This window comes from Prionailurus bengalensis, chromosome E1, assembly GCF_016509475.1.
Source record: "Prionailurus bengalensis isolate Pbe53 chromosome E1, Fcat_Pben_1.1_paternal_pri, whole genome shotgun sequence".
NCBI lineage: Eukaryota > Metazoa > Chordata > Mammalia > Carnivora > Felidae > Prionailurus > Prionailurus bengalensis.
In genome coordinates, this window is record NC_057347.1 from 13,657,855 (window position 1) to 13,675,041 (window position 17,187).

General features: G+C 44.3%; 2 protein-coding genes across 2 annotated transcripts; both read left to right on the forward strand.

The window, feature by feature from the left end:
* Positions 1 to 1,154: 1,154 nt before the first annotated feature.
* Positions 1,155 to 2,102, forward strand: LOC122484715 (olfactory receptor 3A1). Its single transcript, XM_043582665.1, has one exon. It carries the CDS (start codon positions 1,155 to 1,157, stop codon positions 2,100 to 2,102), a length of 948 nt encoding a protein of 315 aa, XP_043438600.1.
* Positions 2,103 to 12,258: 10,156 nt separating this feature from the next.
* On the forward strand, positions 12,259 to 13,218 carry LOC122484716 (olfactory receptor 3A2). Its single transcript, XM_043582666.1, has one exon. It carries the CDS (start codon positions 12,271 to 12,273, stop codon positions 13,216 to 13,218), a length of 948 nt encoding a protein of 315 aa, XP_043438601.1. The 5' UTR covers positions 12,259 to 12,270.
* The last annotated feature ends 3,969 nt before the right edge of the window (positions 13,219 to 17,187 follow it).

Below are 17,187 nucleotides of genomic sequence, written 5' to 3' on the forward strand. Positions count from 1 at the left end.
GAGACTACGTAAGTCCTACTCTCTTAGAAAATTTCAAGGTCTGGGGGCGCCTGGGTGGCGCAGTCGGTTAAGCGTCCGACTTCAGCCAGGTCACAATCTCGCAGTCCGTGAGTTCGAGCCCCGTGTCAGGCTCTGGGCTGATGGCTCAGAGCCTGGAGCCTGTTTCCAATTCTGTGTCTCCCTCTCTCTCTGCCCCTCCCCCGTTCATGCTCTGTCTCTCTCTGTCCCAAAAATAAATAAACGTTGAAAAAAAAAATTAAAAAAAAAAAAAGAAAATTTCAAGGTCTGAACCCCTTTACCAACCAGCCTCTCCCCATTTCTTAAAGTTCTTTTCCTAATTTCTTGATCCGATTGCTTCACCACCCTCTTTACATTCTGTTTTTCATCTATTCATTTAGGGCTATGGATTTGTTTATGAACACTGGTTTGGTGATAATCCACATGTTCTCATGTGTGTTGGTTTCACCCTCCCCTTTTTCAGTCTCCGTGATGTTCTTCAGTTTAAGTTTTGATTCCCTCTGGTCCAACAGTTTCTTACAGATTATTCAAAACAAGGGGAGTTGTTTTTAAAATTCATTTTTCCTTAAGTTGGTTTGTGATGCAATATTATTGCCTGTATTCTTTATTCTTTTCGAATTTTCTGAATTTCAGGTTTATACATTTAATTCTATTAATGCTATACATTTAATTCTATTAAAAGTTTATACATTTATACATGTTCTTTGGTGGGGGATGTGTGAAAGTTTCAGGGGCATTTGGGAAAGGCATACATACCAATTAGTTCTCTTCCATAATTATATTGAGAGCTTTTACAGCCTTGCTTTCTTCTGTCAAATTAATTCTATTACGGAATGAAAGTCACTAAAATGCTCCCTGGCTACCACACTTATCTCATGTTATACTGTTGGTATGTATGGTGATACCTGCCTTCCTGGAGCAAGTCTTCTATCTAAACTCTTTTAGGCATATGAGGGGAGAGCAAAGGTTTCTCCTGAGAGTTCTGCTTTTTAAAAGTAATCAGCCTAAAATAGTCCACATGCCAAAGACACACATTTTGGGGTGGCAAATTTTACCGCCCTACAGTCTATTTGTTCTTTTAGAATAAATGTATTGAGAAGAAAGATTATATCCTTGGATGTTTCCTTGCAGGAAAAATGAAGTCAAAATTTGAGTACAATAGAACAGCCATTACTGAGTTCATCCTGCTGGGCTTGGTGGAGACACCAGACCTGCGGCCAGTTGTCTTTGTAGTCTTCCTCCTTTCCTACCTGCTCACAGTTGGGGGCAACCTCAGCATCCTGGCCGCCATCTTGGTGGAGACCAAACTCCACACCCCCATGTACTTCTTCCTGGGGAACCTATCGGTGCTGGACGTTGGGTGCATCACAGTCACTATTCCCTCAATGTTGGCTCGTCTCCTGTCCCACAAGCGTACTGTTCCCTATGGAGCCTGCCTCACACAGCTTTTCTTCTTTCACCTTCTCGTTGGGGTGGACTGCTTCCTTTTGACAGCCATGGCCTATGACCGATTCCTGGCCATCTGCCAGCCCCTCACCTACAGCACCCGAATGAGCCAGACAGTCCAGAGGATATTGGTGGCTGTGTCCTGGGCTTTAGCCTTTACTAATGCACTGACCCACACAGTAGCCATATCCACCCTGAACTTCTGTGGTCCCAATGTGATCAATCACTTCTACTGTGACCTCCCACAGCTCTTCCAGCTCTCCTGCTCCAGCACCCAACTCAATGAGCTGCTGCTCTTTGCTGTGGGTTTCATAATGGCAGGTACTCCCTTGGCTCTCATCATCACCTCCTATGCCCATGTGACAGCTGCAGTCCTACGAATCCGTTCTGCTGAGGGCAGGAAGAAAGCCTTCTCCACATGTGGCTCTCATCTCACTGTGGTTGCCATATTCTACGGTTCAGGTATATTTAATTACATGCGACTGGGTTCAGCCAAGCTTTCAGACAAGGATAAAGCTTTTGGAATTTTTAACACCGTCATCAACCCCATGCTGAATCCAATCATCTACAGCCTCAGGAACCCTGACGTGCAGGGTGCCCTCTGGAGAGTGCTCATGGGGAGGCGACCACTGGCTTGACAAGGTCCTGAGGTCTGGAGTGTCACTCCCTCCTTTTCCCTTTCTGGACTAAAGAAGAAATCCTCTAGAGCCAGTAACTAAGACTAACCGTCCAGAGTTGCTTCTGTCTCCCTGCACAGGAGGGTTTTTTTGTTTGTTTGGTTGGTTGGTTGGTTGGTTTTTTTGTTTGTTTTAATTAGGGATAAGCGTTATTGTTTCCCAAAGAAACCATGTGCAATTTATAGTCAATAGGTGTGTGGGCCCTGTCAAGGCCAACCCCTTTGACAAATTACAACTTTAGACACTGTGTGCTCCTTTCTCTGGGTAGAAGCAAAATCTCAGAGCCTCAACTAGTACAGGTTCATGTCTCACAGGGAATGACTCTTTGGTTGGTTATAGCCTGGCTTCCCCAAAATATCCAAAGCCTTCCCCACTGGGGCACCTGAGTGGCTCAGTTGGTTGGGTGTCCAACTTGGCTCAGGTCATGATCTCTCAGTTTGTGGGTTCAAGCCCCACGTTGGGCTCTGTGCTGACAGCTCAGAGCCTGGAGCCTGCTTCGGATTCTGTGTCTCCCTCTCTCTCTGCCCCTCCCCCACTTGGGCTCTGTCTCTCAAAAATAAATACATGTAAAAAATTTTTTTTAAAAAAAGAAGCCTTCCCACCACGCCCTGTATCCATTAGTAGGTCATGTGATTCCCTCAAGTTCAGCTATGGATGGTCTGGTTTTAAAACATGGACCTAGAGATCAGATTCATTTTATTTCACCTATCAGATTTCTACAAACCAAAACAGCAACTTTCTTTTCCTATCACATGAAGATATCATGGGATATAGAGGGGACAGAGAGGAAGCTGTATGGGTATATGTTTTCTAGTACCTCTGGAGAGCATGATTCATGTGTGAAAATTTTTTAAACTCCACTAATAAATATGGTAAACCTTATAATACAAATTTAATGTTCCTCGTCTGTTTTTCCTGATATATTTCAAATCATTTGAAACGATAATCTTTTGTAATGAAAATATTATTTACGCATGAAAAACCCCAAAATACTCCATATGGACTTCCTCTCTAAATCCTCTCAGTCCCAAAATCTTCCAGCTGAGATCATCCATATCTGTAAATAAAGGCATATAGTGATGTTCCCCTAAATGTCCCTTCTCGGTAGGAGAACGGTCTCTAACCTAGAATGTTCTCTCATCTTGCGTGCTACATCCTAAGCTTTCATCCAATCAGCATTTGGCTTTATTTTCCTTCTAGCCTCCCTTTGAGATGAATCACCTATTGTGGGCATCTCTACTCTGTCACTGATGTTTCCTGATTCCTTGCCCCAAAACATCCCTTTGACCTGAACTGTGTCCTAGCTTCTCTGTGAGTTTTCAGGGAGGTGAAAGGATTGAAAGGACTGGGTAAGACAGAGATGAAGAGAAAGAACATGAGGGAGGGAAGCAAAACAAGACTGGAGGCGAAGAGTTTGCAGGAAAATGAAGAAGAAAGAGGGACACGGGGAGAAATAGGACAGAACTGCAAACAAATGGGCTGAGAGTGAAGGCTCGGGGCACTGGAGAGGACCGAATGGGGTACACAGAGAGTGGAGACGAGAAAGATAGAGAAATAGGATAAGATACCTTGAGATGGTTAAAAGGCCAGAGGAAAGAAGGGGGGAAACAAAACTAGTGGGTCAGAGAGGAAAGAGTTGGGCTTCTGTACAGGGCTGCTTCCTGTTCTATACTGTCCAGCAATAACCAGTTTATGCGACCCTCACACCATCATTGTGGTGTGTCTTTTCTACCGTGAATAAAGCAATTTTCAAATTTCACTGAAAGTGCTAAAAAGTGTCCAAGGGACACATTTTCAGTTTCTCTTACAAGAAAGTGTTCTGAGAATGTTAGGGAGGTTTATCAGATGACAAAAGAGATGAAAAGAAGTTCTGGGTATTTTGTCCACCTCAAATGTCACCAGAGTCTATGACTAACCAACCACCTTATCAACTTACTCTCTGCCTTTTGGGTCACGCTAGCCAAGACCGTCAAAAGACACGGGGGGGGGGGGGGGGGGGGCGGGGACGGGGAGGAAGATCGCTCTTTCCTGACCCTTTGTTAGCCATCAGATAAACTTCAAGAATGCAAATGGAGCTTCCTCCAAGGGTCGAGGAAACTGTGTCCAGGAAGATCTACAACATGGTCTTCACTTCATCACTTCCCCTCATCGGCAATGTTCTCGACCTTGAATAAGTACTCAACTTTGTCTGGGCCTGTACTTGACAGGCACAAGGTAACCATCAAGGTTCTTCCACTTGTAATCCCTTCTGATTCTACTAGTTTTAATGAACAAAAAGACTGTGTCACTCTGTTTACCCTGAAGAGTTACCACATCTTCCTACTACCATTTTTCCTACCCACCAGCATCTAACCCTGCTGCACGATGGAGCTTATTTACTTCCAAAACTCCTTGTGCCTCTAGCCTTTCTTCTATATGAACACTCATCTCAAAGCTCACGGGATGATTTCATGTGTAATCACTGGAGTAAAATGGATCAACTTGTTCAGCATCATAAGTGATGACTCAGGCACTGATTCCGGGCATGCTGTCTACTCTCCAGAATCATAGGGTTTTATTACCGATTTGGGAGATTCCCTTTTCTTTGGAATTTGCCTGTTTTTTTTTTTTAATTCCAAGTTATTATTCCAATGTATGTTTATCATACATGTAATACATCATATCATAAAGGTTCAAACAATACAGAATATCATTGTTGCTCTTTTATACCATTCCTTCAGTAATCCAATTTTTAAAAAAGAACTAAGTGGTGGTAGCTGGTATTTGGCTTTCCACACAAATGAACACACGCTCACACTTGCATGCACGTCAACATGCGCAAGCACAACACTGTACTGCTTTGTAATATGCTTTCCCTCCTCTCTGTATTATTACAATTTTTTTTTACATATCAACCTACAAATCAACTTTATCCATTTTGAAGGCTTCATGATAGTCCATTTTATGTGTAAACTACAATCTATTTAACAAATCCCTATTGATTTCATTTATTTCCTATTTTTGGCAGTTGTTAATAATACTGGAGTTAACATTCTCATTTGTATATGTTTCATATAACTGAAATTATTTCACTGGTTATATTCATAAAAGGTGTGTGTGTGTGTGTGTGTGTGTGTTGGACCAAGGTTGTAGGGCGACCAGCTTTAGTTGGTTGATTGGCAGTTTATGAGAATGTTTCTTACCTCACTTGCTTTTACTGAGTGTTATAAGTAGAATTTTTTTATCTTTGATAATTAGATTAAATATTGCATTATTTTTAAATTAGAATTTCTTTATGAGTGTGATTCAATTGATTTTTATATATTTATTTCTAATTTATTTAGATTTATGCTTTCAAAATTGCCAGTTCATATTTTTTGCCCCATGGGGTAGTTTATCTTTATTTTAATGATTGGTGGCAACATTTCACATTTTAGGGTAGTATCTCTTTACCGTCTGTGTTGCAAAGATATTCCCTAATTTCCCACTTGTCTTTTACTTTGTTTAGGCTTCTTTTGCTCAAATGAAGTCTGATATTTTTGTGAAGTGTATCATGCTTTTTTTGTCATGCTTAGAAAATAATGACTTTTCCATCTAAATGTTGGTTAAATATTTATCAGTGATGTTTTTCTAGTACATTTACATTTGCTTTAATTTTTTTAAACGTTTATCATTTCTTTTTGAGAGAGAGAGAGAGTGTGCGAGTGGGAGAGAGACACAGAGAGAGAGAGACACGGAATCCTAAAGGCCTCCAGGCTCCAAGCTGTTAGCACAGACCCCGACATGGGGCTCGAACCGACAAACTGCAGGGTCGTGACCTGAGCCAAAGTTCACATGATTGCCTATTTACAACTATTTTTAAGTCAAATATTTAAAATACACACAATTTATTTTTGTGTATGTTCTAACTTTTCCCCTAGTGGATCAAAGTTGTCCAGATCCCATAAAATGTAAGCTTGCTTGTATATGGTGCACATGATAATATATATGGTTTATGTATAATATGTGTAATGTAATACAAATATAAACACAAATATATAACAGCAGCCAGCGAAATGAGAGAAGAGGAGATCCCCACTCGATTCCCCCCCTCAGCAACAATATTTTGGACAGAAAAAGTTGTGGGGGCTCTGGGCTTTAGGTAAGAGACTGTGAGACCCTGGTGGAACCCAAGACTAAGAAGGTATATTTGGAGAAGAACATGCACCCAGGTGGCTGTCATGCTGACAGTAGTCCTGGCTACAACCTAGAAGCAGCTCTGTCCCCCTGTGAACTCAGCTTGGCCCCGTTTGGCATTGGTCCCATCACTGGCAACATCTGCCGAGAGACCCAGCAGAAGTCATACCCACCTGTGCCCTGGTTAACAGCCCCGCCAACCTTGACCCTGGCTGTGGATACTGAAGCAGCTCCAGCCCTCTCAGCTGCCAGTCCCACTCAGCCGGGGACAATGCAGGAGACACGCTCATATATGCCTCTCAGACCCTCAAACCCCGGTCCAACTGCAGATGCTGAAAAGGCCCTAGAACTTGGCTTCTGCACCTCACAGTCATGGGCCAGGAATACTCCCGCTCGTCCAACGACCCACCAGGAGACACATGCTACTGTGCCTCCAGAGGTTGCCCCACAGACCTCAGTCCAACTGCAGATTAAAGTGGCCTGGGAACACTTGTGCCCACAAGGACCTGGAGGAAGACACACTCCCAGAGACAGGCATGCCAACCTATCTTTGAAGAGTCCCTATAACCAACATCTAGCTTCAAAGAGACATCTTGGCACTTTACTAGGACCAGCTTCAGGCATCCTGCCAGGATTTTAAATCTGGAATCCTGAAAAGTGCTCCCTCATCAATGAACTCTCGCTATTCAGCCTCACATTCCACCCACCCCTTTGGTCCTCATGATCCACTCCCACATTTCTCCTTTGTCAACAAGAGGAGCTTCCAGTTCCTGCTGGGTTGCACTGGTGAGTGTATCCGTTTCTTATGGCTGCTGCCACAAAATACCACACACTTGGTGACTCAGAACAATAGGAGTTTATTCTCTCATGGCTCCAGAGGCCAAAGGTACAAAATGAGTCCTACAGGGATAACTTCAAATGGCAGCAGAGAAAGTTTGCTCCACAGGCTCCGGGGAGAACGCATTCTGAGTCTCTCCCAGATGCCAGTGGCTGCTGGCCTTCCTTACCCTGTGGTTCCCTCATTCCCTCTCCACTTCCAGCCTCGCATTGCCTTCTCTTCTGTAGTCATCCCTCTGCCTCTGTCTCCTAAGTACTCCTGTGATAACATTTAGGGCCCACTTGGATGGTCCAGGATCATCTTCCCAGATGAAGACCCTCAGCAATCACATCATATCTCCAAAGGGTTGATTTCAGGGCTTAGGACCTGAATATCCAGGGGGCCCTGTTTCAGCCTAGTGTCAGATTCTTTTCAGTGAGTGAATTATTTCTCTGGCATCACGAGTGGGATTGGCCTTTCTCAGAATATGCTGAGACATAATCCCAATTGTTCTGGAGGCATGGAGGAGACCTGGGAAAAGTTCTTGAGGAAGACAAGAATCATCTTGTAGACATCTGCTTCCTATGAGGTGTTTGTGTGGCCGTCACACACAAGGAAGTTGATCTCCACTAGCAAAGGGGAAGGGATACTCTGGCCAAGTGACTGCGGGAGAGTCTGGGGGTTTGCAATTCTCATGAGCAACCTCTCAAACTTCCCCATCCCCAGACTCAGGGTTTCACTCCTTCCTTAGCCGGGCCCTGGATTTAGCACAGGAGACTCCCCTAAGCTGCACATTCAGCCTCCCGTGTGGATCTGCCACCCTTACAATTAGGTCCGATGCCTGATTTTCAGAGCTCTCTCCTTGTGGCTGCAGAAGAGTAATGCCTCATGAGATGTGCCAAGGAAGTTTTCAGGCTTTCGTGACATACCCTGAATTGAATGTTGGCTCCCCTGGGCTTTGCGTTGTTTTTTCAGGCTTCTGGGAAAGTTAACAGAAGCGACCCACCCTTAATTCTTAAAATTCCGCAATTCTTATACTTTCCATGGCTATCATATTAATGTGCTGGTGCTAAAACGTGATCCAGTGTTTCACCTTTCACCTGTACCTCATCCCAACATACCATAGCTGAGTCTCAGTGATGAGACTACGGTTATCACCAAGCCCACTTTCCCCCCAGTAGTGGCGAATGGTCCAGGTGCAGAATTCCATCTGGAGGATTTGCTTCCTAGGGCCACTCCCAGTACCAGCTGTCTCAGTCAGGCTCCCCCCCAGAACAGAGCCTGAGACAAGATGCGTGTGTGGCTTAACTGGGAAATCATCCCAGGGAGCAGGAATCCCGGGGAGGAAGACAGGGGTTGAGAGGAGAGTGAGATGAATGAAGAAGAGATGTCCCTGACCAAGGGACCAAGGTCTCTGCAACGGATGTCCAGCAGAGACTTGATTGAGCATGAGAATATGGAATGCTTCCCACAATTGTCTGAGGAATGGTTGCTGGGGTGTCTACCCATTGGCTCCCCTTTCCTATTGTCAAGGTGCTCTCTGCACTCTGGGCACTCATGCTCAGACCTAGCGAGTACCCAGCCCCACCTCCAAAATTCATGGCATCAAAGGATCCCAAGGAAGAGGCTACCCTCTGTCGGCCTGCCGCAAGCAAAAGCCTGAGGGGAACTGTCCGACCCAGCTGCAGATGAAACGAGACGAAAGGCTGAGGGAGAGGTGAGGCAGACATCTGATGTGTCTGCCACAAGGTGCTTCCTAGAGGTGTTGTGAGGAATGACAGGGACCCAGGCGCAAAAAGTACGCAACATATTACCATGTGCCTAACAAATACCCACAAATGTTATCAGTTGATATGCTGATGTGTTGCCAAACTTCTATCATCAGCTTAGTGAATCTTACGTGATTTAATCTGCAAGCGATGCTCTATGGTAGAGGATATGCCCATTTCACAGACAAGGACACTGAGGATCAAAAGGGTACAGCAGCTTGTCCAAAGTCAACCACCGGACGCCAGAAAACAGGTCTGTCCACAGTGCATTTCCTACTGCAGAAGGCTCCTCTGGTGGGAGAAGACAGAGACCCTCTCTTGGGAAAGGAGTGTTGAGTAAGTAGTGGTGGCTATAGGTGTCAGAGGAACGCCCTCCTTAACCCTCCTGCATCTTCTGTTTACTAGTCTGCCGCCTTCACCAGGGCTCTCAATCTCTCAGAGCCCGGCCTAGATAGTCATATTGGCAGACAGCTCCCCAGGAGGCCTCCTAGCCCAATATAGCTCTTCAATCCCCATTTCCAGAGACACTGCTGGGTGCCTAAGACACAGTCCCAGGGGCTCCCACTAACAAGGCCCTGAGGGGGAAAAACACCACATTTCTGAGGACTCATTAGGAAACTGGGTGTGAAGAAAGCTTCTCCTTCCTGCCTCTCTTTTGGGGCTCCTTCCTCATCCCAGGCCCAAGACAAGTCTGGAAATTAGTTTATCTCTGCTCAGTGGCTCCGCTCGGGGTTGACACCTGAGAAATATACCCCTCCCTTAGCAAACCTATATCTAGTCCCGTTTATACCTCTAGTTTCCTGGGTGGCTTGAGAATGTGAACAAGTCCTGGGACCTCAGTGACCCTACCATTAAATGGAATTTATATCACCGTCTCTAACTACTTGCTATAAAGCTATGGCTAGAGATAAAGCCCTTGTTCATCTTTTTAAAAGAAAGTTTGAATACCAGAAGATGTGAGGCACGGTTGCTATATTTAGGAAGGGCTTGTGTTGTTTACAAAACAACTTGTCTTTCTCCCCATCTGTCTACTCCCTCTTTGGAGGGATAACACTGTAAGGATAATGCTAGGATACAGAAAATATCAGCTTGTTTCCTTGATTGATTATATCTAGTTCCTTACCTCCTTTCTGGCGGATACGTGGGTCTACATAACTCCTCATCTCCTTTCCTGAAGAGCCTCCCTTGTGTCTACGCCCATGCCTAGGTGAGTGTACTCAGGGGTTCTTTCCCTACTCTTCCAAGACAGTGATGGGGCCTCTGTTGCTGCCATCAGCTCAAATCTGACTTTTCATGAGGTACAATTGCTGCCTCTGAAAAAGAAACTGTTTTATGGGAAGATCTGAGGCTACGACCCAAAGATCCTGGCTCCTTTTCTGGACCCCTTCGCCCATACCCCCATTTCTTGGAAGCCTGTTCTCTGTTACTCTTAGGAGAGCGTAGGAGAGCGGGATTCACTGAGTCTGATTCACTGCCTACGACCCATTGCATCGGGCAGCCTTAAACCTTCACTCCAGTCCCAGGGCCTGCTGAGCCTTTCCATCAAAAGGAACATGGAGGTATTCTTTGGAGTTCCAGAGCAGGGAGATGTAATAGCTCAGGAGGGAGAACCTGGGACTCGGGACAATGCTTTGAGAATGCTAAATGCCTCTACACCTCCTGTAACTCATCCTAATCCACAAAAGTCTAGCCTGAGTTCCAATATGTCCTGAAAATCTTCCATGACAACTCTAGGTCACGCTGATGCTCTCTTTCTCTGCAATCCTATGAATGCTTGAGCCATCTATTTATCTATTTAATAAACACTGAGTACCTACTATATATAAAGCAGTATGGTAAGTATTAATATTGTTAAACTGAATGAAACCTGCTTGTGGTCCTCATGTCATTTACAGAGAAGTAGGGGAGATACACTTTATAGAGAAATGACTTAGCTAGAAGATACATGATAATAAATTCCATGAGATCATGTGTAGTGAGAGCTTAGGAGAGAGAGACAGAGAGACAGTGGTGCTTTTGACAGTGGGAACTCCCAGGCAGCCAGCCTTCAGTCTTGAAACACTTGGGATGTAGAGTTGGAAAGGGATCCATTGCAGGCAGAGAAAACTGCATGAGCACGGAGGTAGAAAGTGACACAGTCACAATCTAATGCTTACGTGAAAAAAGGAAAATAGAGAGTAGTTCATTGCTCTTTATGTAGTATATGTACAGAGCTGTGGTCCATCCACTGATTTGTCCTTTGCAAAGCACTGATCAATCATCAATTTCAGAAATTATGAGTGCCTGTGACTGGTCCTCCTTCTCGCCTATCTGGAGATCTTAGAATTTTAAGCATATTTTAGAGATCACTGCATCTAAGTTTTCATTCATGTGAACCCATCACCCTTTCCCCTTCTGTTAGAGTCACTAGACTCCAACCGCTTCCCTCTGATTCCGGAGTATACTATGCAAGGGAATAACATTACTCTTAGGAAGTTCGAGCTCTGCTCATCCCATCAGCAATAGAGAAACATTGATTTTTTTTTTTTAACCAGGATCTTTTATAATATCTGAAAAACGTGGCTCAATCTGCTTCTCTAAGTATGTGCCTACTTCCTGAGGATCTCTCCTTAGAGCGAGTGGTCAAACCGCTGTGTCCGAGTCAAGAATAAGTGGAAGGTTGGTGGCCGTGTGATGTAGAACACTAACGGTACCCAGCTGCAGCTGCCCCAGAGGTCATGCTTGCAATTTTGATTTCAGAGGTGAGTAGCAGATACTATAAAAACAATAAATAATTTTAAATTAAGCTGTTATAAAGTCTTAGTTGGCATCAAGAACATCAGCAACTTATTGACCTAGGGGTTTTGAATTTATACTTCAGCCCTACGTTCCTCACCTTGGATAAATATACTCGGTTCAACTATCTGATGTCTGCAATCACGGGGCTGAGTCTTGCTATCTTTGTTTGAGCTTTGTTTCTAGAAGCTCTGAAGCCAAGATTTTCAAATGCTTTCTGGTTTCTCTGGAAATAGCATTAATTTTTCTATTGTAAAATCTGCTTATTGGTTTTGACTGATGCCCCAGAGTAAAATGGAGAAATCCATCATAATCTCACTGTCTGTTTTTATCTTAATTCATTTTCCCAATGCCCCAAGTGTTTCAACCCTTTCAACCAGGAGAGGATGGAAGGGACAAAGTGATGACGGTTTGGGGCATCTCAGCTAAGAGCACTGAGTTGATGGAGGAGGTGAGTGATGAGGTGTAACCTGGGGAGTGGGAATATCATCACCCAGACAGCTGAGAACTTACCTGGGGTTTTTAACATGGGTAATTTAAAGCATTAATGTTGAATAAATAAATTGGAGTGGACTGATATCTCCCCTCCTGGGACATTTCCTTACAGAAACTCATGGAACCAGAAGTTGGGGTTAACAGGACATCTGTTACTGAGTTCATTCTACTTGGCCTAGTGGAAACAGAACAGCTGCAGTCTGTGGTCTTTGTAGTCTTCCTCTTTGCCTATCTGCTCACAGTTGGGGGCAACCTCAGCATCCTGGCTGCCATCTTGGTGGAGCCCAAACTCCACACCCCCATGTACTTCTTCTTGGGGAACTTATCGGTGCTGGACGTTGGGTGCATCACCGTCACTGTTCCCTCAATGTTGGCCCGTCTCCTGTCCCACAAGCGTACCGTTCCCTATAGAGCCTGCCTCACACAGCTTTTCTTCTTTCACCTCCTGGCTGGTATGGACTGCTTCCTATTGACAGTGATGGCCTATGACCGATTCTTGGCCATCTGCCGGCCCCTCACCTACAGCACCCGAATGAGCAAGACAGTCCAGAGGATGTTGGTGGTTGTGTCCTGGGCTTTGGGTTTCACCAATGCATTAAATCACACTCTTACCCTAACCACCCTGAACTTCTGTGGTCCCAATGTGATCAATCACTTCTACTGTGACCTCCCACAGCTCTTCCAGCTCTCCTGCTCCAGCACCCAACCCAATGAGCTGCTGCTCTTCGTAGCAGCAGCCTTCATGGCTGTAACCCCCTTGGTCCTCATCACTGTGTCCTATGCACACGTGGCAGCTGCAGTCCTACAAATCCGTTCAGTGGAAGGTAGAAAGAAGGCCTTTTCCACATGTGGCTCCCACCTCACAGTGGTTTGCCTCTTCTATGGTACTGGTATCTTCAATTACATGCGTCTTGGTTCCGAGGAGTCTTCAGACAAGGATAAAGGGGTTGGGGTCTTTAATACTGTTATCAACCCCATGCTGAACCCTCTCATTTACAGTCTTAGAAATCCTGATGTTCAGGGCGCCCTGTGGCGGGTACTTGTGGGGAAGCAGTCACTGACTTAAGGTTTGACAATGTCCCTTCTCTCCTGCCTTTCCTGGGTTAAGGAAAACTTCCCATAAAGGTAGTAACCTAGAAAATGGCCCATAATCATATCTCTAACTGCCTGAAGATTTGTGTGATGTATGTGTCCCGCAAAGAAATGCTATGTAATTCATTCATTAATTCATACAAGAAATATTTATTAAATTGCTTCTAGGATCCATATGCTTTCCTAGGGAACTGGTGAACAAAATAAACAAGAGTCTCTGCACTTATGCAACTCACGTTTTCACGAAGACAGACAAAATACATAAAATAAATAAGCTTCATATATGGAATATCACACAGCGATAAGGGCTCTAAAGAAAAATAAAGAAGATAGGCAGATATGAAGCTAGGTTCTGCTGAGCAAGTGCCCCAGCTCAATTGCCACCTTGTGTATGGCTGTGCTCACTTTCTGAGTAAGGCTGAGGCCTTGAAAGCCCAGTAGTTCTGGAGAGCAATGGCGTATAAGGAAGGGCTATTTGGATAATAGGTAACCAATTAACCCAAGTAACCAGTAATGTCGCTGTGAAGGTTTTTTTTCCCTGGTGGGGACATAAGATTCCATCTAGGTCAGAGTACAGAAAGAGCTTTTAAGCCATGGGCCCAGTGCCAAGATTATCCTATTCTACACTTCACCTTTCACCTCCAAAAAAATCCATTCCTTCTCTTGACTATCACACAAGAACCCAATATAATGTTTAGTGGACAGGTAGGGTCTAGAGAGAGAAATAGCTCACTAAATTAAAACCACTTTAATACACACATGATATATCTCCAGGTCAAAAATCAATATCCCATCTCCACCCCCTGCCATGTCTTTCTTATTGGATGAATCCCCTTGTTCACAGATATGATAAAGCCTTTGTAAGAATAAGCATTTATACGCCAACCAGGTCCTTCGAGTTTTCAGCAAGGAATGTACAATATAACCCTCTCCTCCAACACCTTATCTTCCCCTCCCAAACCCCCTAGCTCAGAAAATGCCCATAAATGAAGCTTCTGGGAGTGATTCCTCTCTCTAGCTTTATTGGTACGTCAGTACAGCTCCAATCCAGAGAATTTCCTCATCTTGATGTTTATCCAGCCTTCAGCTCATCCATTTCCAATTTGCACCTTTTCTGCAGCCTTCCTTGGAAGGCTACTTACCCTGTCCTAGCAATTCTACCATCCCTCCAATGTATCCTTCCTAAATCTGCCCCATGGCTACACCTGGAGCCTGGCTTCCCTGTGATCTCTTCTTGGAGCCATGAAGCTGAGGATGGGCTGAGATGAGGATGGAAGAAAACACAAGAGTGTGGGAGGTAGGACAGGAGTGGGAGTGGATTAATGAAGATATAATGTGAGGATGCAGGGAGGGATGGGATAAGATGGTGAGCAGAAGGGGTGAGAAGGAAGGACAGAAATTAGGGGAAGGACACAAGAGAATAGGAGATGAGAAAGGATGGGATGATTGGAATGATCAAGCAAGATGCCTCAGGAATGCTGATGAGCTCAGAGATAAGTATGGAAAAAGTGAAGAATGAATGGGACCGGAGAAGAGAGTAACATTCCTAGTATGGAAACACTTCCCATCAGCATGTGGCCATGTAATAACTAGCACCTTTGATGTTATTGTTGGGTTTCCCCTGCCCCTCGTTCTAACTGGGCAGGGGAGGGGGGAAGTTGAAGTTTTGCTGAAGGTATAATGATGCAGAATAGTCTCGGTACTCCTCTTCTGCTTCTTCTGACTAGCAGCCAATCCTAGGAGAACAGAGAGTAGGGTTGCCAGGGCTGGCAGGGGAGAAGGAGGGTGGAGGTGTGTGCTCAGGGTTCATTCCCCACAACCCCACTGGCCCACTCAAGTTATCAGCCTTCCTGCCTTTGGGGGCAGTGCCTGCCGGTACAGTCTAAGGAATACAGCTGAAGTATGTCTGTTTTCTGATACTCTTGGGTCTCCCAACACTTCAGGGTTAAAGAGAACAAGCAAAATTCTTGTGAGTAAAAATCAGGAATGTGGGTTGTAAGCACTGCTCTGAGACGTTAGAAATTTCCTTTCTCTGGCTGGACTTGTTCCAACCTATACCTTAAAGAACTGGGACAAGATCATCTCCTCCACAGTTCTTCACATTAAATGACCCTTGATTACAATAGGCTGGGTGAATTTTTTCCTAGGGCTGAACCCAGAAAATATTTTGAGGACATTATCACTATTTCCACCACTCCATCTAACCTGTGAGCATTTGACACGACCAGTCTTATCTATTACCCATCAAAGGTCCCCAGACCTTGGTAAGACAGCAGAGACAGGACTCTGGTCTTCTCAGCCCTAACTGCAAAATCCAGCGTTCCTTGATGGCTGACACTCTATGACCCTTGAGTAGCAGCATATCTTGCAGGAATGTGGAAACAGGATGCCTACCAAAGGAATGACTCAACTATGAAGACTGGCAAAGACAGGACCAAACCAGGCTGTGCCAAGAGACGGACCCTAGAGCTGACCTTTCACTCACTTTCTCCTTCATTATTGTACTAAAAGTCATGCCCAGGGGTGGAGATTTAACAGGCTAATTACACATATGACGCATTAAGAAGCATGACCTTTAAATGCACAGGTGCCAATAAATCCCCACTGCTACATGCTTAAAAGACATCCTTTTCCCACCCGATAGAAAACTTTTTTTCTTCAACTCATGTAATTGCCCCTTCCTTTTCCTCATAAAAGCCCCTTGCTTTCATCCTACAAGCAGGGCTGTTCGGATTTCTACCAGAATCTGTACTCTCTGAATTGCGATTCTTTAATCCCAAATATGTGCTCATTTGCCTCTCACTGTGGCTCTTTATTTTCAGATTCATAGTCTTTCCCTGTAATGCTTTATGATTTTGCGTCTCGCTTTGAGTGAAAAAAAGACTTTTTCCATCTATAGCAGGCAAGCTAGGCTAGTGCTTACATTGTGCTGACAAACAGCCCCTAAAATCTCGGGGGTTCTCAACAGCAAAGGTTCATTTTTTATTTATGCGACCTCAGTTATTTGATAGATCTAAAAAGAGTTGTTTTTTGATTGCTCATCTTTTTTCTTATCTTGAGGATGACTAACGACTTCCAAGTCTGAGTGGAAACCGCAAGTCTACATTTTATTTGATTTGGTAATTGCTTGTAGTGAACATTCATGGTCTTTCTGATTTCTGGTTCTGCCTTTCTATCAGCTCCCAGTTTCCCTCTGGCATCCAGGTGGTTCTTGGGAATGGGTTCCACCCTGTGCCTCCAGAGTGGAGATACTAGCATTTATCACTGAAAATTTTGTCAATTTTCACAAAATGGACAATTTTTTCAATTCTCCCAAGGCTCCATAGCTAGCAACATCCTAGATGCACAGGACAGAAGTTAACTTACTACATAGAATGCATACCTTAGGTTACTAGAACTGAATTCCTGAGGAACTCTGGTTGAGAAGGACTGCTCTACATGTGCTCCTGATAAAGAAAATTTGTAACTTTTAATGTTTGTGGGCCCTGCTCCTGGGCTCCCAGGGAAGCTATACCTTTACCAAGATCACAATGACTTCATTCAACTTCAAAGCATGGGCAATCTTTCTGCCCTGAGCACACATTGTACATCTGCCTCATTAGCAAATAACCTAAAAGAAACATTCCAAACTAAAGATAAGAGGAAAAATCTCCCTAAGTTCTGTGTCTGTTCCTGTACCTCTGAAGCCTGTGAACTTGCACATACTAAAAGCATAAGATAAAGGTTTTAATTTTCTGAAATGTCTTTGGCCATGATGACTGTAACTCTCAATGTAACAAAAAACATATATAACCCTGGATTAAACATTCCTTTTCCAAAGCACACTCTTCTTTGTGAAGATTGTGTATCCCGGGCAGCAGGCTTCACTTGGGCTCCAATAAAACTCTTTTCCTTTTTTTTAAGAAATTCTAAAAGATTTGTTGATTTTGTGTCAAAACTCTCA

Excerpts from the sequence above, each read along its gene's own strand:
- LOC122484715 (XM_043582665.1), top strand. The coding sequence starts at position 1,155 with ATGAAGTCAAAATTTGAGTACAATAGAACAGCCATTACTGAGTTCATC.
- LOC122484716 (XM_043582666.1), top strand. The coding sequence starts at position 12,271 with ATGGAACCAGAAGTTGGGGTTAACAGGACATCTGTTACTGAGTTCATT.